The sequence below is a fragment of the Harpia harpyja genome, chromosome 15 (assembly GCF_026419915.1).
Source record: "Harpia harpyja isolate bHarHar1 chromosome 15, bHarHar1 primary haplotype, whole genome shotgun sequence".
NCBI lineage: Eukaryota > Metazoa > Chordata > Aves > Accipitriformes > Accipitridae > Harpia > Harpia harpyja.
Genome location: NC_068954.1, coordinates 26,360,454 through 26,385,802, shown reverse-complemented (window position 1 = coordinate 26,385,802; position 25,349 = coordinate 26,360,454). Strand labels below are relative to the sequence as shown.

Here is a 25,349-nt window from a genome sequence, read left to right as displayed (position 1 = left end):
CATTTGGTGCCTTCTCGGAGGGGTACTGCCTCCTGGTAGCTGTGCTTTTACACACAGGTTCATTGGCCACGTGATTTGAGTCTAAGCATGAAATTTCTGCAGTATACCGTGAGCTTTGTGTAAAGCTCATAGTTTAGTCCTTGGATGTCAACTCCTCTGAAACTAACTGCAATGCTGAATTAAACCAGAAGATGTATAACACCTTGGAAGGACAGGCAGTTGGACTGGATGATCACTGGGTCCCTTCCAACTGAAATACTCTATTCTGTTTTGTTTTGTTCTATAATTGTTCTGAGTGTCTTGTGTCATCTCAGCCTTCTCCCCCTGCTTTCAAGGCAGTAGAAGCTGAAGACACCTGATAACTTACAAAGCCAGCAGCCCTTCTGCTAACTGTTCACGTGGCCTTAAAATTAATTGTACAGGTGATGAACTAGGTGAAAAATACATTTACAAGATGGTAGATTGTAACTGGCATGTGTGTAAGGTCGGGAGGTAAAGGATTCGTAGGTACCTAGGGGATGGAAGTGGGAGGAGTGATAAATGGAGCATGGCCTTCAGGGATGGAAATAAAAATTAATTGGAATTCCTCATTACACACACGCACGGTCCCATGTAGTGTGAATAAGGTAATACAGTAAGAGGGAGCGTCCGAGCGGAAAAACACTGTTTCTGGTGTGGAGGGGGACAAAACAATGGCAGACTGCCCCATGCAGTGCCTCACTTGGATGTGTCTGCAGTCTTGGAAGCTTGACTACCCTACGTTCTCCTACAAATGGACCTTGAGCTTGTTTGGAGGTTCTAGCAGGGGAGCGCAGCTACCGTATACCCTTGACCGATGAACGGTACGTCTCTATCGGGGAAGGTCGTCCTCTTCGACCGAGCGCGCAGCTTCGGGAGGGACGCACATGGAGCGGTGAGGGAGGAAGGGGACACCCGCCTAGCCAGCCAGATCAGCCGAATCAACCCTGGCGATCAATGGGGTGACAGATGTCGCAGCCAGATCGCCCTCACATCCACAGCAAACTGCGACCGCAGCGCTATATAAGGGCCAAGAAACCTACCGCCTTCGGCGCACGGCGACAGCGCCGACGCGCAAAACCCAGCGACGCGCACCGCGGAAACACCTCTCTCTAACACCGGACGCTCCGAGCTAACGGAGTTCAAACTCTTTAACCGTTCAAATTCTTCTGGTTTTTGATTACTTTTTCACCTAGAAGCCTTTGAGAAATATGTAGATTACCGGCTTCCTATTGGCGGTTGTGCAGCTGGTGGCCGCTACGTCGCGCTGAGGCTGGGGGCGGGGCGGCGGCGTCTGCTGGCGGGAGAGGTGGGTGCGCGCCAGCGTCGCTCGGCTCGGCTCGGCTCGGCTCGGCTCGGCTCGGCTCGGCTCGGCTGTCTTCCTCACGGGGTGGCAGCCAGCTGCGGGCGGGTGGCGGTCTGTGGGGCTCTGCGGCGGGAAGCGCTGCTGCCTCGCTAGTTAAAAGCCGTGTATGTTCGCTTGTTTTTATTTTTATTTTTTTTTAATTCCCTGTGTGAATAGCGTGGGTTTCTGTGATTTCTCTTTTCCCATCACCACCCTGGGATCCTCTGGCTCGCTTGTCTCTCGTGGTATGGGGCCGGGGGGGCTGTGCTGGGTTCAGGTTGGCATTCGGGTGTCTGATGAGGAGATAACCGCCCGGGTCACGGGCGGCTCACCCTGGACTTACCGGGCACTTGTACAAGAAGCGCGTACTCCAGCGTTACTCATCTCTTACGTGAGAGCTTGCTCCGTTCTGCTCTTTGCCTCCAAGCCCTCCCCCCACCGCCAGCTACCAGCACGATGGATCCCCATTTAATAACGTGAACCACGCTTCATCTCGTGTCTGCGAAGAACTTGTCACGAACGGAAGGGGTTGGAGTTGATGGCCCGGGAGGCTACGGGCTGTCATACGCTGAGTAGGGAACTTTCCCCCCAGGTTGGCGTTACACGATGCAGGGTAGAAAAGAGCGGCTGCCATTGGTCTGAGGGCTGCAGTGAAAATCGGGTCCTGGAGTCTTGGATCTGCAGGACATGCCAGGCGGAGCTGGTCATCTGGCCCTTTTCACCAGTGTTCTTCTGGTCTGTGTGGCTAGGATGCGAGCGATGACTTCTTGTGCAGATATTTATGTTCCCTCTTTCCCCCTGTTAGCCTAGGTGGCCTTCATAAATCATGACAAGGGAGTAAATTCAGATCCTTTTTTTCCCCAAAGTCCCCTTTGTTGTTTAGACACCAGGCTGAGAGAAATGGCCGGCAACCTACCTGCGATTGCGGCTCTGGGCTGCAAATTGCCATTTTTCCTCCTTTATGTCTGGTGAGAAGAATGGGGAAGGGAGAAGATCTTTGCCCATCCCCAGGGTGCTCTCTTTCCATCAGATTTCAGTGGACAAATTGGACTTTCTCTTCCAATATTGCATGGCAGGCTCAGTCTTAGGAACCAGAACGCTACAGCTTGCTTCAAAGCTTGTTGATCCCCCTGTATTTACAACACGAGCATCCGCCATGTCTTTACCTTCCGTTTGCCTTTGCTGCATTGATGTGTGCTTGGCAACAGTGACTTGCTTATCTCCTGTGACATGTCAGTTGGCCTGCTAGCAGCATGTCTTAGGAAGGTGCACTGAAGAAAAGTGACTCTTCTGTTTCCTTAATTTTTTAAACTTCAAGTTAAAAATCACCTTTGGCTTTTTTTTCTTCTTCTGTGAATTTAGCTGTATTACAAGCAACTCCTGTTTCGTTCTGTTCTTGCATGTAGTTCTCAGTGGTAGTTTTCTTTAGCCTTTTTTGCTGTTTCTCATGCACTGTTATATTTATTAGCAGTATAGATACTACTCAGCAATGTTTTAGTTCCCAGTGACTTAGCTAAGAAGAAATGGAGGCCCCTAAGCAGGCATGAAGGGTGGAATAGCTTGACTCATTTGAATTCCCGTGGTAAGATGCAGTCTTGTATTTTGTGTTCTGTTGTCATGCCTGTTGGCTAAAAAGTGGATTGCTTGCCTCGCATGTGCTTAAGGTCTTTCAGAGGTCGCTTTTCGCCTCTGCTTATGAAGGAGCTCTTGCAACATTGGGAACTGGAGGTTATTGTTCACATGCCAACAGCCTCTTTTCCAGGATTACTTGAATTGTGGATTGGAGTGAGAAGAAATCTCCCTACAGAGGGAAAACAGCTCTCAGTTGCAGCGAGGAGTTGCTATTATGGAGTTCTGCATATGAAATGCCAGTATGATGAAATCTGATGCTCCTTTGGCTTACAGCTCTACAGTGGAATCCAATTCCTGCTGAGACCTAAACACTAGTCTGTTCAAAAAATAACAATTAATAGCCTCGTTTATGAAGCCATTCAAGAACTAAAATGCTGCTTGCAAAGCATGGTGTAGTTGATCAGCTGAAAAGTCTGTAAAGTTTTGCTTAGCAACAGGGTTTATTAATAGAAAATAGTGCCACCAGTAGAAGTATAAGTGGTGCAAAAGTCTGAATCTTTGTATTTTAATCTAAATTATTACAGAAGAAACTGGTCATTCTTTTAAAAGTTTCTACTGATTCCAGATCACATGCTTACCCTGGATCACCACAGCTAGAAAGAAAAGTGAGAAGCTTTGAAAATACATTCCCATACTTCACCTAAGTATGCGTAGAATTAATGTTTACGTACTTCGGCATTCTTTGATACAAGAACTGTCAGATTTGAAAAACCTGTCTACTGCCTCTTCTCCCCTTTGATCGAAACTTGGCTTTCAGTGGTGATTGAGTAACTCCAGTGCTAAAACTTACATTTTCTAAAAGTTTTAAGGATTTCCTTAGTGGTGACTTTATTTTTTTCTGTTATCTCCTACTTACTTGATGCTTACTTTTCCTGAATTTCAGGGGAATGAAAAAACTATGAAATACTGTGACTTGACTGTGCAGCAGTAAAACCAAATCAGTTTAGACTGAAACTTTACTGAAATGTTTTGTCAAAAATTAACTTAAATTTTTGTCATGTGAGTGACCTGTGAACTGTTATTCCAGCTGCCATCAGATTTTTGTATCATTATTAACTTATTATCTTTTATTACTATTTTAGGTAACAGGAAGTTTGAAGTCATGGCCGGAAAACCAAAACTTTACTACTTTGATGGAAGAGGCAAGATGGAGTCAATTCGCTGGTTGTTAGCTGCAGCTGGGGTCGAGGTTTGTTTTAGTGTTTTTAATTTTAAGCTGAACATTGGTAAGCTTGTCTTTGAGGCAGAACACAGGTTATTAACCAAAAAAGAAAAGGCATCCCAAGACACAATAGTAAATGAGCATTGGCTATTCAGTATAATTAAACACTCTTACTTTAGGCACACAAAAGTATGGCATCAAGTTACATGTCTGCTGAGCAATGACACTGTAAACCAGTTTCTTGCTTAATGCAAGAATGCGTAATGCTTAATTAAGCATTCGATTACTGACCCAGAGCTGTTGAGCTGAATGATAGATGTGTTCCTGGCATAACAAGTATTATCTGTGCCAAGTAAAACAGCAACAAATTTACTGTTTTCAGTTGGATGCTCGCACAGATTTTTATTTTATTTTTCACTCCACTGGCTGCATCCTCCACAATAAGCTATAGCACAAAATAGATTTTGTTTTACTTGCATCATTTAGATGAGGCTTAACAGGGTGAAGTGAGCAAACTGACCCACATGTGTAGGGAAATTAGAAGTCTCAGAGCAGGAAGAAAAATATTTGGGTAAACCAGAGAAGCAAGACACCACTTTAAAATTGTTTTTTTTAATGGGATATAATTTACTTATTCATTTGCTATCTATCTTGGTGATAAACTGATAATTCAGTTTGAGGACTAGAAAGGACTAGTAGTTGCTCCAAACATCCTCTTTAGGACTGCAGGCTCTTACACTTCATGCGGTTACCCCTGTACTGAGCCAAGGAATATGAGTGTTTCAAAAAGACCACCAGTCTTTATCTGAAGGCCTTACAGAAGACACGACTGGCTGCTTCCTGCATCATTTGTTCCTGTGTTTTAATTCTCTCTCTCTTTTCTTTTTTTTTTTTTTTTAATTTAAAAAAAAATATTGACAGGTACCAATTATTACATTTTTCCTTGAGGTATTCTTTTCCCAGCTTTTCATCAGCAGAAACCTGGGTTCTGAATTTTTGACTCTGTGATCACACTTAGTACGCTTGAACATTGGCATTGTATTAGTATGCCTAATCTTCTGGGCTTTCCCTAGTATAGCAAGTCTTAATTATTAACATAAGTTGCACAGACTTTCTGAGAGAAGTTGACTGAGGAAGGATCCTTGGGAGTCCATAGCTAGGCATCTAGGGATTGGTAAGCTCAATCATTTTCTAGTCTCCATGGTCTACATTGACTATAGACATGTATGGCACATGCAAACACGTACATGTAGACATCTAACTTTGGTGTCTTAATCTTGAACTGAATTCCTCCGTAAGTAGCACTGATTGGACCAGCCATCCTCAACCATGTTGAATATAACTACATCATTCTGATCACAGGCAATTCTGTATCTTTTTGTTTCTCATCTAGTGGATAATTCATCTTTAGGTGTCCTAAACATGCTTCTGTACTAAACTTCCTGCTGGGTGTACTGCTTTTACATTATTTTGTAAAAGCTTTGCTTTAACTTTCTAAGTCCTGTCTAGCTCCCAAATCAAAATATCCCACAGCAGAGCTTTTTTCCCACATACTAGAAAGAATTTTAAGGACAGCCTAGTCTGTATTGTTGACTGTCTCACGTTAAATTGCCTGTTCAATATCAAACAAACCATCCTCACTCCAATTCTTATTGCCTGTTTTTCTGTTAGGGTTGCCTTTAGCAGCGTTTGTCAAAGATGGGAGTCCAAGAGGTTTTGACAGTGCTTCTGCCCTTAGTTTTTTCTTCCTTAGAGCCATATCTGGAATGGAAGGAACCATGATGTGTATATTCTCTTCCTTTTATGATGCTTAAAAAGTTTATCTGTTCTAGAAATGTGAAAAGATGCTCATTTCCTTTTCTTCCTCATTCTCTTTGTCAGTTTGAAGAAATGTTTTTGGAAACTCAAGAGCAGTATGAGAAGCTCCTGCAAGGTGAGTCAACATGAAACTTCAAGAAAGGGTGGCCAGACTTTACTTAGTCTCAGAGAAGACTTTGAAGACTCTGTGGGACTTTCTTTCCACACAGCAGAGAGGGGAATAAAACTGAGAGCTGTGAACAGCTGCAGAGGCTGATTTTTTTACCATATGTGGACAGATGCAATTGAAAATTGAATTTCTTTCTAACCTGGAGAATTCCCCAGCCTGGCCTCTGGGTTGTTCTGTTCTCTGTTTGTCTACGTGTCCTACCTGGTCCCACAAACTTACCCTGGGCTTCAGTAACTTGAAAAAACATATCCTAAAAGTTCATTGAGTGTCCTGATTTAGCTTAAGATACTGGTTTTAAGAGAGAAATTTGGGAATCTGACATTTGCTTCAACAGTGTTTTAAATAATGGAACAGAATTTTTTAACTGTATTTAGAATTAGACACTTTTTACTCAGTTGATATGTTCAGTGTGATTGTCTCCACTTTATTTCAATTTCAGCATAAAAGCTGCTGTACACAGTCCTGACTGCAACTTCAGTGAAATTTTTTAAAAGCAAGCGTGTTAATCCACAATAATTGTGTTCCACAGTTCAATTTGTCTTCACCACTGTAACTTATTGTTTGCATGGAAGAACTCCAGTTTAATATAATGACTACCCACAGCAAGCTCACCATAAAAGTAATGATATTCTGAAGACAGCAAGAAATCTGATGTGGAGTTACTAGATCCAGTAGAATAATGTGTGGCTTTCCCTTTAGGTGGATCCCTGCTGTTTCAGCAAGTGCCCACGGTGGAGATCGATGGGATGAAGATAGTGCAGAGCAGAGCCATCCTCAGCTACATAGCAGCAAAGTACAACCTCTACGGGAAGGACCTGATGGAGGGAGCCCTGTACTGTAACAGTACTACTCTTGTTGAATTTATTATAGTAGCTTAGATACATCTAGAACTAATTGCATACTTGCACACCCAGAGAATCACCTGCATGGCTCAGTGACACACAACTTGCAGTAAGCCTGACAGGCCACAGTTAGATGCAGGCCAACTGATCTTTTCTAATTTGATTATTTTTACATAAAAATTTTTTGAGGCAGGGGTTTATTGTGCTTTAGTAGAGCTTGACACAGGTATTTGAGAGGTGACTAGCATGTAAATGTTGAACTACTTTTGTAAACAGAAAACTTTTTGGAAAGCAGTGGTTAGTTTTTAACTTTTGGTTGCAAAATAAGATCTGTCATTGATGCTATCTGCGATTGCATGATGTTCCACAGCACTGTGAAAAGTGCATGGTTTAGGTCTTTGAAAGTTGGGGAAAGAACAGCTAATGTTGAAAAACTTCTGGTTTCATGTGAAATTAAATCCAGGTCTTGATGTGTCTGTGTGAAGGAAAAAAAAATGTGACTGGGCTGTCTCAATATGTAGCCTTTAAATGTCCATTTGCTATTGTTTTTCAAAAGAAGGAAAACTAAAGGTCAACTAGTAAAGCATCTAACTTTAATAGATACTTTAAAATAAACTGCCATTAAACAATGCAAATGGTTGGAAGAATTGGCTGAAGCAGGTTCGGGGAAGTAACAAAAAGAATGAATATTCAGACAGGAGCCTCAGTCATAGTTTATCAGCTTCTTTCTGTTGTTAATAAGGCACCATTTCCTGTAGCTTGCATTCCTTGCATACCTTTTCCTTCAAACAGAATTCTCTTACATCGAGTTTTAGATTTAGCCTGGAAGCTATTCCGGCTGTTTTACCAGCAAATATAAATGAAGTGTATTTGTTGATTTGTTCTTGGGCAGGGGGAAGGAAGCATCAGTGTTTCGAGGAAGGCTTGCTGTTATTAGCTCCAGGCTTAAATACTTTGGATAGCTGGTCTTGTATAGTGTGGAAGTGCAGTTTTGGAAGACTGGATAGATGCGGGTGAGAAGCTGGCATACATTAAGGCTTGCAGGAATATCTGATAGCTTCTTATTGCACATAACTTGTTTAATCCTTACAGAGGCTTTTTTGAGAAGCTGTTGCCTGACAACAAAAACTGCAGTTAGTCTTATTACACAGCAGGGACTCAAATCTCTTACCACATAGGATGGTTAGAAGACTTTGTTAGACTATTTTACGAGATACTTTATTCATATTCGTGAGGACTTAAATTAAATTTGAGTCTTGTCTACGGTATAAAACCTACTGTCAGAGCTATGGAAAAATGGATAAAAGGAATGATCTGAAGAACTGCTGTACTAATAATTTAGCTGGGTGCGGAACCTGGTACAGTTCAGGTTTCCAACCCCATTATTAATCTGTTTGGTACCACTTGGACTTTGAATGAAACCCTGAAGGCGGGATACATGCAGACAACTAAACCAGTTGGGGATGACTTCTTGTGGTACTGTGTGTTTCTTTGGTGATTCTGAAGTGATCTATAACACCAAAGTTAAACTTTTTTAACCTCTGTACAATCCTGTTTAATCCTGCACAATGAGGCAAGTAAAGTGCCGACAACACTACAATTATGAGTGAGACTCAGACTGTGACATATTCTCTTTTAACTGCAAAAATAATTTTCATGAGGAGGGTGGGAAATTCAACTTCTACTATCACAACGAAAATCTAAGAAACTCTGCTTATGAAGGTGCCACCTTATTTAAGGTTTTTGTTTGCTTTTGTTTTAAGGATTGATATGTATGTTGGAGGAACTGATGACCTTATGGGCTTCATTTTGATGTTCCCATTCTTGTCGGCTGAGGATAAAGAGAAACAATGTGCTGTTATAGTCCAAAAGGCGACAAGCAGGTGTTTCCCAGCATATGAAAAGGTATGTAGAAGGATCATTTCCTTCCATTGTTCTGGAAGGATAACAATGGGAACACTGGGTATTGTACCAAAAGCAGAAGAAACAGAAGAGTATCAGTGCAGTATTTTAGACCAGGACATCACACTGTCTGCAGGCTGAAGAGATGAGAGGGAGGACAGAGCAGGTTAAATGCGGAAATTCCTAAATGAGATTTCATGGTCTGAGCAGCATCAACATTCAGATTGAAGGGTCCAAGTATCCCCTTTGGCTCAAAACTGTTATGATCCAATGAATGTGTAAACCTAGCTATATACAGTTAAAAAAGCAACTTCCTGGTTTTAGGAAAAATGAAACTGTGTAACTATTTGGTTTGTGTGGCAAGGCTTTGGTAGCAGGGGGGCTGCAGGAGTGGCTTCTCTGAGGAGCTGCTAGAGGCTTCCCCCATGTCTGATAGAGCCAATGCCAGCTGGCTGCAAGTCGGACCCACCGCGGGCCAAGGCCGAGCCCATCAGTGATAGTGGTAGTGCCTCTGGGAGAACAGATTGAAGAAGGGGAAAAACCTGTGCAACAAGCTGCAGCTGGAGAGAGGAGTGAGAATATGTGAGACAAACAACCCTGCAGACCCCCAGGTCAGTGAAGAAGGAGGGGGAGGAGATGCTCCAGGCAGCAGAGCAGAGATTCCCCTGCAGCCCGTGGGGAAGACCATGGTGAGGCAGGCTGTCCCCCTGCAGCCCATGGAGGTCCATGGTGGAGCAGATCTCCACCTGCAGCCCGGGGAGGACCCCACGCCGGAGCAGGTGGATGCCTGAAGGAGACTGTGACCCTGTGGGAAGCCCGCGATGGAGCGGGCTCCTGGCAGGACCTGTGGCCCCATGGAGAGAGGAGCCCACGCTGGAGCAGGTTTGCTGGCAGGACTTGTAACCCTGCGGGGGACCCATGCTGGAGCAGTCTGTGCCTGAAGGACTGCAGCCCATGGGAAGGACTCGCATTGGAGAAGTTTGTGAAGGACTGTGTCCTGTGGGAGGGACCCCACGGTGGAGCAGGGGACGAGTGAGGAGTCCTCCCCCTGAGGAGGAAGGAACGGCAGAGACAATGTGTGATGAACTGACCCCAACCCCTGTTCCCCGTTCCCCTGCAATGCTGGAGGGGAGGAGGTGGAGAAAATCGGGAGTGGAGCTGAGCCCAGGAAGGAGGGAGTGTGGGGTGAGGGTGTTTTTAAGATTTGGTTTTATTTCTCATTGTCCTACTCTGATTTGATTGGTAACAAATTAAAGTAATTTCCCCACGTTGAGTCTGGTTTGCCTGTGACAGCAATTGATGAGTATCCCTCCCTGTCCTTATCTCGACTCATGAGCCTTTCGTTATATTTTCTCTCCCCTGTCCAGCTGAGGAGGGGAGTGATAGAGTGGCTTTGGTGGGCACCTGGCATCCAGCGAGGGTCAACCCACCACAGTAACTTGCATTGCAAAGGCAATGCCATTTTAGAATAGCAAACTGTCAGCTTTATTTAAATTTCAAACACATCTACATTTTTTTTTAACCACAGTAATAGACAGCTATCACTGCTGTCTTCCAGTCTGAGTGGTCTGCTGCTTAAGCCATACTGGAATCTTGGTCTTTCTCTAACTGATCTTAGAGAGGACCTAAGAGGTGCTCTCAATGGAAATTAACATACACAGGCAGGATGATCTGGCAGAAATAGCTGCTTTTCTGTTTTAAAGGCTAAAGGGAAGACAGTTTCCGACCTAAATACCAGCTCTCCTATAGATGGCTGCCAGAGTTCATTCTACCCTAGATTCCATTTGTTGCATCCTAGCCCCAATGCTTTAGGCTGATCACCTCTCTTTTACATTCTCTATTTTCCCACTGAAGCTGTAACTACATACAGAAAAATTCAAGATTGATTACGCTGGAAAGGAGTGAATACCAAGGAGGTATCTAACCCTGTAGTCCAGTCTGTGGGGTTGCCTAGGGCTATAGGAGAAACCCTGGGATTCTAGACTGCCGCTGTGAGGACTGCTCATAGATATCCCGTAAAATGGTCAGTGATCGCAGGCACTGGACCCACATCCCCCACACTATTATTATCCCTAGTTGCATGGGAGAAAAAGGTGAAAAGAAGAGGAGGCAGTAAGTATTGTCAAAGAAGGTGTGCTTGTGTGTTTTGAAAACATCAACCCCAGCTGGCTATCCACATCTGAACATTTTTGTTCATGACACTTCTAGGTTTTGAAAGACCATGGGCAGGACTTTCTTGTTGGCAACAGTTTTAGCTGGGCAGATGTTCATCTTCTTGAAGCTATTTTAATGGTAGAAGGGAAGAAGTCAGATGTGCTCTTAGGCTTTCCCCAGTTACAGGTACCTTACACTAACAATACACTCATGGCTGGAAATGTGATAAATGATATTTCAAAGTCTGTTGTGTGTAGATAATTCCACGAAACAAGAGCATTTGTCACTCCTCTTTCCTTGTAGTCTTGCTCTTCTTGCTTTAGGAAGAACCTCGTAATATGTTTCATCTAGAGAACCTATTATTTTCTGGAGTAATCCCTGTACAGATCTGAAGAAATCCACCTCCCTTTTTTTTCCATCCCCTCACCAGTTCTGTGATGCCTTTAAGCAGAAGATATTTTCTGGATCACAAGAAGTGATCTGAGTAAAGTACGCATCTGAAACCACAGATAACTGTTTCCACTTCATCCCATATCAATACAAGACAGAGGGCTGTTTTATTACTCTTTAAAATAACAAGGTTGGAGTGGGGGGGAGTAAAATTCATCCATGGCTAAAACTGTATTTCCTGTCTTGCCTCCACATACAACTTTTTGAAGGATATTACACAAATCAGTAAAATTGTTTTTTCTTGTGTTACTTCCTGTTCTTTAAATACCATGTACTTACTGTTTACCTTTTTAGGCATTTAAAGCAAGGATAAGCAGCATCCCCACAATCAAGAAATTTCTAGAGCCAGGAAGCCAGAGAAAACCTGTTCCTGATGATAAATACGTGGAGACAGTGAGGAGAGTTCTCCACATGTATTATGACATGAAAGCGAATTAGTGTGCCTGGCTAAAACAACAGTTGTGCTCAGTTTAAGAGAACTGTCAGATTGCACATGTACAATTATACTGCAGAGAGAAGGTGAAGGGCTGTTTGAAAGGAGTTTCAATGGGCAGTATCTTATGTTCTTTCATACAAAATACAGTAGGCAGGTATCTTTTATAACACTTTACTACTAGCCTATTTTTTTCCTTCATTCTTCTTGAGATTTTTTTTGGTAACTTTAAGCAAGTGAAGTGGCAGCAAGCATGCTGTCTTCCTGGAGACTTTGGAAGAGCGAAAAAGAAAGAATGTGAGTTGCTGACTGGCAGCTCCAGCTTATTCTGCTACTTCTGAGGACTTTCTTCTGAGATCCAGATCAGATTTTTGTATGATGATTGCTTCCAATTCAGGCCTTTATTGTTTTTAATATCACTGTAGGCAAATGAAACAAGTGGTTTTTAAAGAAAGTGTGAGGGAGGTGTTTCTCTTGCCAGTTCTATTGGACATCAGTGACTTGTCTGAAATATCAGCATTGTGCCTTTATAACTAAGCTGCACTTTTCTCTCATTACTGAATTAGGAAACAAATTGACTGCCAAATGGCATTTTTGTGTAACTGCTGTATCTAGAGGATCTGTTCTAATCAAATAAACTTTTTATTTTTATGTGGTCATGTTGTCATGTGTCATGAATGAAAGTTGGGGCTTGCAAACTTCATTTTTACTTTTCTTGGAGGATAAATTTTTTATACTTCATATGAAGAGGATCCTTGTTAATCCATATGCCTCACGCAAAGGCATTTCATTTGCATTTATAAACCAGAGAAGGGACATGTGAAGGAGAGGTAGTAAACTGTCACACAAACGTGGTATAGTTCCTAAGGTTTAATACCTTCCAAACTCAAAATGTTATTTCTTTTCCTCTCTTTTTTTTTTTTTAATCTATGGTTTCAGCAGATGACTTGACAAACGAATTTCAAATGCTTTTAATCACTTCAATAAATTGCACTTATGCTTTGAAAAGCTGCTCTGTAGGATGTTGTCTTGGGGTTTCACATCTGTTATTTTTAGTTCTATATTAATGATACAGTTTACAAGAAAAGACTTGTGTGCAATCCCTAATGGCATTGTTTAATTCCTGTGTTAGCTATGGGTTAAGAAATAAGATGCTGCTTGACCTTGGAATGCTGTGAGTACACTTGTCTGATATTTGATGAATGAGTTGCCCACTTGAGAGCTCATCAATCTCCCCAGCTTCAGCGTGACTGAAGTTCTCAGCACTAAAAATACTTTTCCCTCATTGCCAGGAATTACAAGGTTTTTATTGACCTACGGTGGCTTATCTGTCACCTGCCTTCCTAATGTCAGTTGCAATTACAGTTTAGTCCTTGGTTTAATCCCAGATTAGTTTTATATGAAAGTTTGGGAAACCCTGTAGCTGATCTTAATTCCTTTGCTAAGTGAACTTTTTCACCAGAATATGAGGAAAGTTGTGGTGTAATGCTGTTCAAACAAATGTTCCACGAGCAAAGATGCAGAAGACATGGGAGGTGACTGTCTGCCAGTACTGGTCGGTGATAAGCCTAATAGCTGACGGTCATGCATGGTGGGTTGACCCTGGCTGGATGCCAGGTGCCCACCAAAGCCGCTCTATCACTCCCCTTCTCAGCTGGACAGGGGAGAGAAAATATAACAAAAGGCTCATGGGTCGAGCTAAGGACTGGCAGAGATCACTCCCCAGTTACTGTCATGGGCAAAACAGACTCGATGTGGGGAAATTACTTTAATTTGTTACCAATCAAATCAGAGTAGGATAATGAGAAGTAAAACCAAATCTTAGAACACCTTCCCCCAACCCTTCACTTCTTCCCAAGGAGAATTTCACTCCCGATTTTCTCTCCCTCCTGCCCTCCAGCAGCGCAGGGGGACGGGGAATGGGGGTTGGAGTCAGTTCCTCACATGTTGTCTCTGCTGCTCCTTCCTCCTCAGGGGGAGGACTCCTCACTCGTCCCCTGCTCCAACATGGGGTCCCTCCCACGGGAGACAGTCCTCCACAAACTTCTCCACCGTGGGTCCCTTCCATGGAGTGCAGTCCTTCAGTCACAGACTGCTCCAGTGTGGGTCCCCCGCGGGGTCACAAGTCCTGCCAGAAAACCTGCTCCAGCGTGGGCTCCTCTCTCCACAGATCCGCACGTCCTGCCAGGAGCCTGCTCCAGCGCGGGCTTCCCAAGGGGCCACAGCCTCCTTCAGGCATCCCCCTGCTCCGGCGTGGGGTCCTCCCCGGGCTGCAGCGAGACAGCCTGCCTCACCATGGTCTTCCCCACGGGTTGCAGGGGAATCTCTCCTCTGGCAACCCTGTACTGCTCCAGGTCTGGCCCAACTGATGGGTCGTTTCCTGATATTTCAGTAAATCGTTGATGAGAACTTGTATTCTGTTTGTTTATTTTTTATTTCTCTTCTTGATTTGGTTTGAGGTGAAGACACCTAAACGTGTTTATATATGACCTAGTGTGTACTACTTCTAACATCTACAGCCACTTTTGCTTATGGTATCGTTGCAGGCCTACATGGTGTGACACAGTCCTGTGGGTTAACCCTGTCTAAGGATGCAGCATTTCTTATGTGGATATTCCCACACAGGTTTGTCAGTTTAGTTTCTAACCTGTACGGAGTGACACCTCTATACACTATTATTGTGATCTTTCAAATTTGGGGCAAACGAGGGAGGAAATCAGCTTATATCTATGTCTTTTGTAAAAGATCCCCATATTGAGTATCCTTGAGTCCTGGTACAGCTCTCTAGCAGTAATTATTTTGGTCTTTAGCTGACTTTGGTAATGCTTTTAAGACACATCAGAGCACCTGAGTTCTGTTACCAGCCTTCAAGACAGTAGTAAGCAAAGAAGATATACAGACGTTTGTTGCCGTTTCTCCTATGTCTCTCAATGTTGCTGGCCCAATAATTCCTGGCTCAAAAAATAGTTAAGAATGCATGATAACCTCATGAATTCACTCTTAACTGTGAGGTTCACTCTTAACTGTCCAAAGCATTTAGGTGTTAGACAGGCAGTTTTGATGCATTTTCCAAGAAGGACTTGGGTTTGTCTTCAACCTTTGCTCTGGTAAGACCTATTTATGTACAAATCGGCCTGCAGCATTATTCCGATAGACAGGCAAAAGTTGTGCTTAGTGGGAGTAAGGGTTATGGTCCTACACAACCTGTTTTAGTTTAAAACATTCACTGTCAATGAAATTGCAAGTTCATCCCCATTGAAAGCACTGGGAGAATTCTCATTGATTTAACAGTGAGTCCAGAATATAGGCTTTAGTACAAGTTAGGGTTTCTGGTGACGATATGGGATCTTTATAGATTATTCTGCATTGTGTTTGCATATATTTTGGTAGGCTGCAGTTAATTCCAATGGATCTTTAGTATTTGGGTGAGCAGTTCCAAAGGTGCAAAAGAAGTGCCAGCTATTTACAGGGATTTTGCAGATCTCCTGCATGCTTCTTGTGGCACTTCTTCATACCTGAGTATAGCAACACTAACCAAAAAAAAGCAAGATGCCAAATTCAGGCAAAACTAGTCGGACAAACTGACTGGAGGGTTCCTAACACTGCTTACAGCAGGCATTTGACAGATTTTTCTATGCTTAGTAGAGAGATACAAAATCCCCTGCAAGAGCTATGCTTTATTTCTGATGTCTTTACTGTGTACCCTATTCATAGTGAATAGTTCAGGCTGTGGTTTTACAGCCAACTCTCTCACCAAAAAAGACGGGCCTTCCTTGTCTATACCATCTCCTTCCCTGCTTTTCTTGTCTTACAACATAAGCTGAACCAGTTGAAAACCCTAGACTATTTATTTTAAGGGTGATTTTTTACTGGATCAGACATTTAATCACACAGTCAGCTAGATTGCTGGTGCCAGCACAAGTTAGGCATTAAGAACAAGTGTCTGCGAGCCACAGAGGGGGTATGACCACTTTCTTAATTGCACTCTTTTCAGTTGTGTAGATCAGCTTAAGCATTTATAAAACTACTGCCAAAACATACTGGATACATGAGTACAGCAGTCAACATACTCCTACAAAATAACTTTTTGTAAGTCATTTTCACTTAGTGAAAATCCTGATCCCTGAGAGGATCATCACTATGCTTCCTATACAATGCAGTTATCACTATTGCTGTACTTAGGCACAGAAATGCATATTTTAAAAAAGATGTATTTTATGGTAAGAATTTTTTGGTTTTACCTCAGTAACAATCACCTTTCGACACTAAAATGTCTTTGTACCTGGCCCATATTTAACAGCATGCTGTGTCTTTATCCCGCTGTTTAGGGCCATAGGAAAGTGGCTGCAGCCTGAGGTCATCTTTCCTAACACACTTACCTTGTTACCTTTCCAGTTTGAAGGAGAATTTCTGGAAACCAGAGACCAGTCTAGGAAGTTACTGCAAGGTAAGATGTTTGACAGTCTTGAATGACTTCTACCAGATTTTGTTACCTTGTGTACTACCATGCAAACCAGTGTCCAGCTGTCCCAGCCTGAGTGAATATTAGCTCAAAATGATCAAAGGAGTGTGCATTTAGTGCTTAGGCTCAGGCTGCTACCTGCCATCTTTTTCCTTCTGTCAGTAGTTGTGATGGGGTGACCTTGGTGGGCTGCCAGATGCCCACCCAGATGCTCTCTCCCTGCCCCTCCTCAACAGGATAGGAAGAGAAAATAAGATAAAAAAGCTTGTGGGCTGAGATAAAAAACAGGGAGATCACTTACCAATTGCTATCATAGGCAAAACAGACTTGATTTGGGGAAAATTAATTTTCATTTATTGCCAATTAATATAGAGTTGGATGGTAAAAAACAAAGACAAAAGCTTAAACACCTTCTTCCCACTCTTCTTCCCAGGCTCAACTTCCCTCTTTTGTTCTCAACTCCTCTACCTCCTCCCCTCCTTCTCCTCTTGTGTTCACAGGGCTGTTTCTCACAGCTTTTCCCTCACACACTACCGTGCAGTGTTTTGCCCCTTCTTAAATATATTTACACCAAGGCACCCCCACCTTGTCTGCGGGGCTGAGCAGTGCCCTGGGGTGGGCGGGTTGGAGCCGGCTGGAACCGGCTGTGTCCGGCTCGGGGCAGCCCCGGCTGCTCCTCACAGAGGCCGCCCTGCAGGTCTCGCTGCCAGTAGCTGGGTGTCTACACCCCATATGTAAGTATCTGTTTTTATGTGGTACAAATAAGCTTGCCCCTTGGCTGGTGTTTTGGGTTTGTGTGGCGGGGTTTTGGTAGCGGGGCAGGGGCTGCAGGGCCGGCTCCTGTGAGAAGCTGCCAGAAGCTTCCCCGGCTCCAAGTCGGACCCGCCGCTGGCCCAGGCCGAGCCCGTCAGCGACGGTGGTAGCGCCTCTGGGAGAACGGAGTTAAGAAGGGGAACCTGCACTGCTGGGGGAGATTTGGAATGTGAGAGGAACCCCTGTGCAGATGCCGAGGTGAGTGAAGAAGGGAGGGGGAGGAGGAGCGGGGGAGGAGGGGATGCCCCTGCAGCCTGTGGGGAGATGGCAGGCTGTCGCCCCCCAGCCCGTGGAGGGGAGCGGGGGAGTGGAGGCCCCTGAAGATGGCCGGGACTCCAGGGGAAAGCCTGCGCCGGAGCAACCTGTGACTGAAGGACTGCAGCCTGTGGGAAGGACTCACATTGGAGAAGTTCATGGAGGACTGTCTCCTGTGGGAGGGACCCCACGGTGGAGCAGGGGACGAGTGAGGAGGAAGGAGCGGCAGAGACAAGGTGTGAGGAACTGACTCCAACCCCCATTCCCCGTCCCCCTGCGCCGCCGGGGGGAGGAGGGAGAGAAAACCGGGAGTGGGGTTGAGCCGGGAAGGAGGGAGGGGTGGGGGAAGGTGTTCTAAGGTTTGGTCATACTTCTCATTATCCTTGTTTTGATTTAATTGGTAGTAAATTAAATTGATTTTGTTTCTTCCCCAAGTTGAGCCTGTCTTTTGCTCGTGACCATAAGTGGTGAGTGATCCCTCCCTGTCCTTGGCTCAACCCACAAGCCTTTCTTTATAATATTTTCTCCTCCTCATCCCACTGGGGCCAGGGGGAGGAGTGAGTGAGTGGCTTCGTGGTGCTTTGTTCCAGGTGGGCTTAAACCACGCCAGCTGGTTTCCAAACAGGCCGTGGCGATTACTGAGACCTGCTGGTGGTCTTGGAGCTAGTGCATATGTGCCTTGACCACTGCTTTGAGGTTCAAGAGAGGGAAGTTCACATTTCAGAGGAGATGCATAGGAGCTGGACATCGGGTCCCTGCCTGTGTGCTGCTGGTGCAGAGTAGTCCTCGCCACCCAAAATTCAGAGTTGCATTAAACCCCAGTCTTGCTCCTAGGAAAGGCTTTTCTATATCATTTTTGCTGTGGGGGGAAATGTCAGCTGCAGGCAACTACTAGGCATGTTTCATTTCATTCAGCTCCATTTCAACAATGCAAGAGCTGTGGGCACTGAATTAGACTGATGTTACTTTTTTCTGTACTCAGATGGGGCCCTGCTCTTTCAGAAGTGCCCATGGTGGGGACTGGTGGGATGAAGACAGTGCAGCCCAGAGCCATCCTCAGCCATACAGCCTGAAAAGTACAACCTCTATGGGAAGGACCTGAAGGACAGAGCCTGCTACAGTAACTTTAAACCTCTAAGCGCTAAATATCAGCTTTTGAACTGTGACTGCTTTTGTAGTCAACAAGAAGAAATAAATATCACCAGATGGCAATTTATCTGGTTAGGTTAAGGCATCGTTAACCTCTTAGTGTATGACTGGAAGCATGTCTGCCAGCCACCTAGGAGTACAGGGCAGAGATCAGGCATATATATACCCATCTCCCGCAGCCCCTTCCAGGCTTTGACCTGTAAAACTTTCTTTGTTGATGTCTGTTGGAATTTCTCATGCTGCAACCTGTGCCTGTTACCTCTCCTCCTTTCACTATGCTCCTCTGAGCAGAGTCTGGACCTGGCCCCTCTATAACTACATATTAGGTAGGTGAAGACAGCGATTAGATCTTTGGCACTTTCCTATTTAACATTTTTATCAAGGGGCTAAAAGAAAAATTAGCACAGTTCACAGAAGATAAAAAATTAAGTGACAATAGGGAGGAAAGGTGAAATTCAGTGATCTGAATCAGTATGCATACTGGGAATGAATAAACAAGATGCATCTAGTGTAGCTAAATTCAGTTTACCTGAATTCCCACTGATGTGAGAAGCAGGAACTCAGAGGAGAGAAGCTGAAGGACATGGTGGATAATCAGCCATATATGAGCTCCCAACGTGGCACTGTCATCCAAAAAACCTAACATGACCTTGGCGTATAGTGGAAACTTTCAAATAGCATGGTTGTATAACTCCATGTCCAACTCTGACATTGACCCATGAAGTACCTAGCTATAGACATCAGTTCTTACTCCTAATGCAGAACTGGGGACAATTTTCTGGTTATGCTTCAGGTTCCAACTCATTTATGTTGCTTGCCCTACAACTGCTACTTTCCATTTCAGACCAATTTCTGCACTGCAGCAGAACCATTTAATCTCACATTTTGAAACATCATCCAAGAGAAGATGGAATGGAAATGTTATCCTTTACGGCAAGAGAAAAAGAGCTTCACCTCATCCTTCAGCCTTAGATGCCATAGCTTAGCACATATGACTCCAGCTGTGCCAGCCCACTTGGATGCACATTAGTTCAAGCATAGATCATGCCTCCACTAGCTTTCTCAAGGAAGTAGCTACCTTATTTAACTCTTGCCATTATTCAGCAGACAGTTTTGCTGTAAGAGAACTTTACTCAAGGGATGATCTGGGAGAGAACTGTTTGTTCTGGATTCCTTTGAAAACCTGCTCCGAACAAGTATTTCTGAGAAGGTTTCTCTAAGAAGGGGTTGCACAGAGACAGCTTTGAAATGAACAGCGTAACTCTCACTTTGCAGAGTATCTCACTGCTTACGTTCTCGCAAAGTATACCCACACAACAAAACAAAGGTATAATAGGAGCATGTGTATCTTAACCTTAATTAAACAAGCACACTGTTTATTTTTCTAGTGCCATGGTACCTTCTTGCTGATAGTAACAGGCGCTAATATGAAGCGATGCAGGGTTGAGGCTGGAGAACATTCATCTCCAGGATCCAGGGATCATTTTTGCCCTACAAAAGGGACAGAGTAAGACTTCACTAGTTGGAGAGTGTTCTTCACCTCTTCAAGCCTGACTACTGAAGACAAGCGTATAGGTTTGGGCCCCAAAGATTGATCTGTCTTTTCTGCTCATTCCTGTGTAGAAGACTAGGAATCTCCACATTCAGCAGTGAAGCATGGCCCCATCAACGCTTTCCTAACATGAGTTTATTTACTGTATTTTACTATTACCTTGTACATAAAGACCATACACAGTTTCTGCGTGGTTCTCAAGCGCACCAAAGCTGCCTTTCAATATTCCTGCTATGGCAAGGGCAGTTCAGTTCTATGTATACATACATTCAGTTTAACCTCCCATTGTGCAGGCTGATGAAGAGAGGCTTATGTATGTGTAAGTGAGATATTGCCTTTGTGAAGTGAGCACTGAGGTCTATAGCACTGCTAACTAGCTGGGCAAGAAGAGCCAGATTCCTATTCCCTTACCAAACTTGCATTGAAAACCTCTCCTTGAGGGCAAAGGAACAAAAGCAAGTGCAGGTTTGTATCTATCTGACCCAGTGCACAGATGACTAACCATGTATCTTTCCCTCCAGTTTTAATATATCTTATACCATACCTACAGTTTCTTCTGATCATTTTTTATTCATAGTTTTTATGGAAATGTAGCAACTGTTGTACATGTGCAATTTATAAAACTGTCCAGGGATGCAGAAATAAACCTGAAATGTAGGTTTAGGTCATTAATATCTCCATCAACTCTGTACTGGAGCAAAACTGAGAAAAGTAATTAGGTTTTTAATTCCTGTAAACATTTTTCCTCTTGAATCAAGCTAATTACAATCTTTCATGTCTGTCAAACTTCTGTGGGTAGAAGTCCAGCAACTGATTGAAGCTATCCTGATGGTAGAAGAGAAAGTGCCCTCCATTCTTTCCCAGTTTCCTTTTCTGCAGGTAATTAAATCAAATAGTATTCATTCAAAGTTTTGAGGAAGACAAGTTAAAATGCTTTGCAATTTCTTGCACTCTCACAGAATGCAGAAGCAATCAAGTGAGGATCAGGAAATACAGCCAACAAAGTAAAATACAAAGAATAGAAAATGAAAAAGCAGAGCTGAGAAATGCACATGAGAAGTGAATTACAGTCCAGTTTGTTTAACAAATTATTAGATAAATTATTTTTTATGCATGTGGTCCCAGTAAGAGAGACAGAGAAGGGCTTTCATCTCCCCTATCTTATAACAGAAGTGGAATAAGACATTCAATGAAATTAAAAGCAGCAAAATACAAGCAATGAAAGGCAACATTTTCACGCTAAGATGGTGGAAATCATTGTTAGAGGATATCATTGAGGCCAGGAATTTAAAAGGATGGAAGTGCTATCAAGGGTATAATAATAAATGCTGTGAAATCTTGAAAGATATTGAACATTCAGGGGTTAAGCAGCTCTCTAGTGCTGAAAGATTAAATTATGAACGGCAGATTATCCCACTACTGATCATTGCATAGTTTTATACCTGGCCTTGTAGACTTGTACCATCTGACTTGCATCTATTTTTTCTCTAAGATTGTACTGTCTGCTCCTAGGAAACTGCCTCCTCCCTCGTCATGAGCCCTGAGCCACCATCTGATGAAGCTGATTTCACAGGCTTGTGTTGGCTTGTCATTAGAACTTTTCCCACCCCTATTCTTAGAAGTTGCATTGTTTTCAATTCTAGGCTTTTAAAGCAAGAGTAAGCAACATTGCCAGAAATAAGAAGTTCCTCCAGCCTGGCACCCAACAAAAGCCACCGCCAGATGAAGAAGCTGTAGCATTAACAAACAGATTCTTTACCAGGAAATGAAGCCAGGTTCCATCTGCTGTAATTTTTCAACCCCTTTTCCTACTTAAACCTTGATTTTTGTTCTTCTAGATTTGTACAATCTTGCACATGCAACATTAACAAATGAATCTCATGCTGAAAATATTGTTAGAGAGCAGGCCAAGTTACATTTCACAAACTGTTATGTTACCTGCAAGAAAAATAAATGCAGAGTTAGAACGTTACTCATAAATGTCAGTAAACCCCATACATTTTACAATTTTGACCATGATACCAAACAGTGAATAAAGAGTATCTTAAAAGTGGGATAGTTCTAGATTGTATAAATAATGTGTTACTAATTTTGTTTCATTGAATCTTTTTATGCTGACAGATCTGTGTAAGAGGTTTTAAGGGAAGTAGAGGATATTTGCCTTTTGAAGATAAATTAATGCTGAAATCTGTATTAGGGTTATGGGGTCTTATGAAAATTCTGATGAACTCCAGGGAAACACAAACTTCAGTGAAAACAAAAGTGTTTTATGAGAGAAGTGGGCTCGTGGTCAATAAAACTTATTTCTCCTTGTCTAAGAAGTATAAATAAATCTGCTTTTATTTAAAAAAGGACCAAAACAAACAAAAAATGTTTTACAGGATGAGAGCTGATTTTAGATTTTTTCAGGTGATCAATTTTTATCTTTCTTTTATTGCAACCCCCCCCCTGTTTTACTGGGAAAAAACCCCCAAATTTTTGTCCAGCTTTATAATTGGTCAACATCAGATAAAAATAGGATTGAAATTTCTGCTCTACTTCTTTACACCCTCTTCTGAAAATAAAAAGATTCTTTAAACCTAAGCTTAGTTTATTATTAGTTTTAGTTGTAACAATGCACATAAATTGAAAGTCTTAGAAAGTTTCACAGCAGACACCAGAGACTAAACAGAGGAAACATACACAAGTTTCTATCAAAATAGGAAATCATTGTAATACATGAGTTATTTAAGGTAAATATTTCACAATGAAATTTGTACTGCTAAGGTTATTTTTCAGATGCCTTTGAAGCCTTGATCTGGCCTATCTTGTGCCTATATAAATCAGCCTTTTGACCGTGTTAACATACTTAGATCAATAAAGACTAAACGATCCAAATAACATTCTGTAAACTGGCTCTCCATTTAAACTCTCCTCGCCAGCAGCACAATGGGTGTAAATCGGAATTAGGATTACTCTTTTCAGACTTTTCTGTGCTGGTGGTCCAGCGAAGTGGCAAACAGCTTACAGAAATATGTGTGAGGGTGAATACAGGTTTGGTTAACCTTGCCCTCAGGCGGTCAGTAAAGCTTCCAGGACAGAACCGGAGCAGTCGCTGAAGGTTTGCAGCAAGTCTAGGCTTGAGCGATGCGTGACTTGTTCTGACTATTCATGTGGACTCTTTTTACCACAGTGGTGGTGTGCTTCAGTTTAGGAGCTCGATAAGCAGCATGGGGAGAATCCTCCTAACCCCCCCTGTTTAATTCTCTGGTGGCGGTTAGTTGCATACCCTGTCCCCACCTCTAAGAGGATGCTGATGGAAGCTGGAATTGGGCATGGTCCCCCAAGCCAGCTGCTTAGTGGTTTGTGAGGATTGCAGGCAGGTACATTTCGAGAAGACTTTGGAGTTGTCTAACCTACAGCATAATGAAGGGTGTCCACAGAGCACAGTGGGAACTTGACAGGCCAGACCATGGTATATGCACTATTTAAAATCCGCCTGTGCCCAACCCAAGATCACTTAAGTGGTACCTGGGCTCCATGCCAGCTGCCTGAATACACACGGGCATGGCTTAACAAATTATTTATAAAAGAAACTTATTTTATTTTCTACTCTAGAGGTTTACAGAACAGCTATTCAAGTTATAGATAACAGTAACCTCATTGATACAATACCTTTAGATGTCAAAGGAGCTTTATAATTACATTATGAAAGTCTGTGCTGGAAGCAAAATAAAAAGAGAACAAGGGGGAAAGTCTTTCTGGCAAACAGGAATGTGTGGAAGTGGAAAAACAGTCAAAGTTGGATGTGGCCATGTTCAGCAAATCCAAAAAGCATCAGAATGCTTTGCTTGACCCCTCATCCCTGAGCCTCAAATCAGAGACCTCTTCCTCCCCTTCTTTGCCATCAAGCCTATTGCTGCCATTGGCAGCATTTGAAATTGCAGAAAGGACAAGGAGACAATAGTTACTTGCATGCTCTTCTGGGGTCACTGTTCCTGAACCAACTCTTGCCCTCGGGTACATGCTGATATCAAAGACCTCAAAAAGCAGGAATAGATTAATCTTGATTCAATGCTGCCATCATGGACAGGTATGAACAAATGCTCCTTTCTTACTCAGCTATCCCTTCCTGCTTGTGCCGCACTGCTATTGTAGCCACATCTACATTAGTGGTTTAGGCATATGGGGACCATTGGCTGGCACTGCTGCCAGCTAGCATGGTAAAGCATGCATTTAGACCACGCTCCTAGCTTCCAAAATAGGGTGCCATACCCACACTGCCCGCTGGGAACAGTTCTGGGCCGATGCTGGACTTCCGACCCATACTTGGGAATTTTCTGGGGAGTGGTAACTGAGTTTGACATAGAAACAATACAGAAGTTTGTATTTAATGCTGTGCTTTATTCACTAAATAATGAACCCGAGGAGAGTTAGAATTAGGCAAAGTGTAAAGAAGCACCGTACAGTTGTTTTTTGCTGACACCATCAACCTTTAAAGCACCTAAATTACAAATTTGCAAGAAGCCTCTAGTGGAAGTGCATTCTCTAGAAGAGACTGCCAGCAATTGCCAGGCAGAGAAACCATAACAAAACTCCAACTGTGAGGAAAAAAGAAAGTAGCAGCTTTGGGGGGATTTCCTCAAGATATTTACCTAGAGATTTTTGTCCTGAGATTCCCCATCTTGAGGTGCTGTGTTAGTACAGCCACAGCTTTAGTCTGATAAATACAATTTTGATAACAGTGTGGGTTCTGTGAACAGATCTTCAGATTAGCTGTACTGACATCTGCTGCAGGGATGGAAAGTGATGCCCAACATCACATGTGGGTCTATGAGATGAGAATCTGAGAGGTGAGAATCTGATCTTTGGCACCCAAATCCCATTTCCCGTCTGCTATGCCATCCTTGTGTCTGTTCACATCCAGTTTCAGTTTTGGTATTTTTACCTGAAATGTAGATAGCAAAGCTGAAGCAGTTACTTTTCATGGAAACAGGGTAGGGAAATCATGAGTATTGGCCACATACACTCAATTTCCAAAATTAATGCTATTGCCTTAAGACATGGGGTGAGTTGTGACATAAACTGTTCATCTATTTTTTATACCAAGTTATCACTAAGTAAGTTTGATACTTGCAAACTGTATTTCAAAGTAACTGATCATTGTTATCCCATACTTTGGGTATCTTTTCTGTGCCAGCCATACAGCACTGA

General features: G+C 43.1%; 1 protein-coding gene and 1 long non-coding RNA gene across 7 annotated transcripts in view; both read left to right on the top strand.

Moving 5' to 3' along the window:
* LOC128152008 (glutathione S-transferase 3-like) overlaps window positions 1–12,584 on the top strand; it is a 119,776-nt gene extending 107,192 nt beyond the window's left edge. For 2 of the 5 annotated variants that reach the window (XM_052809944.1, XM_052809945.1), the window contains exons 2-7: window positions 4,078–4,184; window positions 6,039–6,090; window positions 6,844–6,976; window positions 8,750–8,891; window positions 11,097–11,228; window positions 11,787–12,584. In XM_052809944.1, the coding sequence (XP_052665904.1) occupies window positions 4,098–4,184; window positions 6,039–6,090; window positions 6,844–6,976; window positions 8,750–8,891; window positions 11,097–11,228; window positions 11,787–11,930 (690 nt within the window). In that variant the 5' untranslated portion in view covers window positions 4,078–4,097 and the 3' untranslated portion in view covers window positions 11,931–12,584. Of the gene's footprint in view, window positions 1–1,279; window positions 1,328–1,367; window positions 1,489–3,514; window positions 3,601–4,077; window positions 4,185–6,038; window positions 6,091–6,843; window positions 6,977–8,749; window positions 8,892–11,096; window positions 11,229–11,786 lie in introns of those variants that run through there. The other 3 variants (XM_052809941.1, XM_052809942.1, XM_052809943.1) reach the window with 3 other exon arrangements.
* A 1,807-nt stretch (window positions 12,585–14,391) lies between these two features.
* On the top strand, window positions 14,392–23,036 carry LOC128152014 (uncharacterized). 2 transcript variants are annotated; one of them, XR_008238518.1, is made up of 4 exons: window positions 14,392–14,550; window positions 16,254–16,372; window positions 18,438–18,575; window positions 21,800–23,036. It is a non-coding gene; the product is annotated as an uncharacterized LOC128152014 (long non-coding RNA). The 2 variants fall into 2 exon arrangements; XR_008238517.1 differs by lacking the exon at window positions 21,800–23,036 and having other exon boundaries at window positions 18,438–19,983.
* The last annotated feature ends 2,313 nt before the right edge of the window (window positions 23,037–25,349 follow it).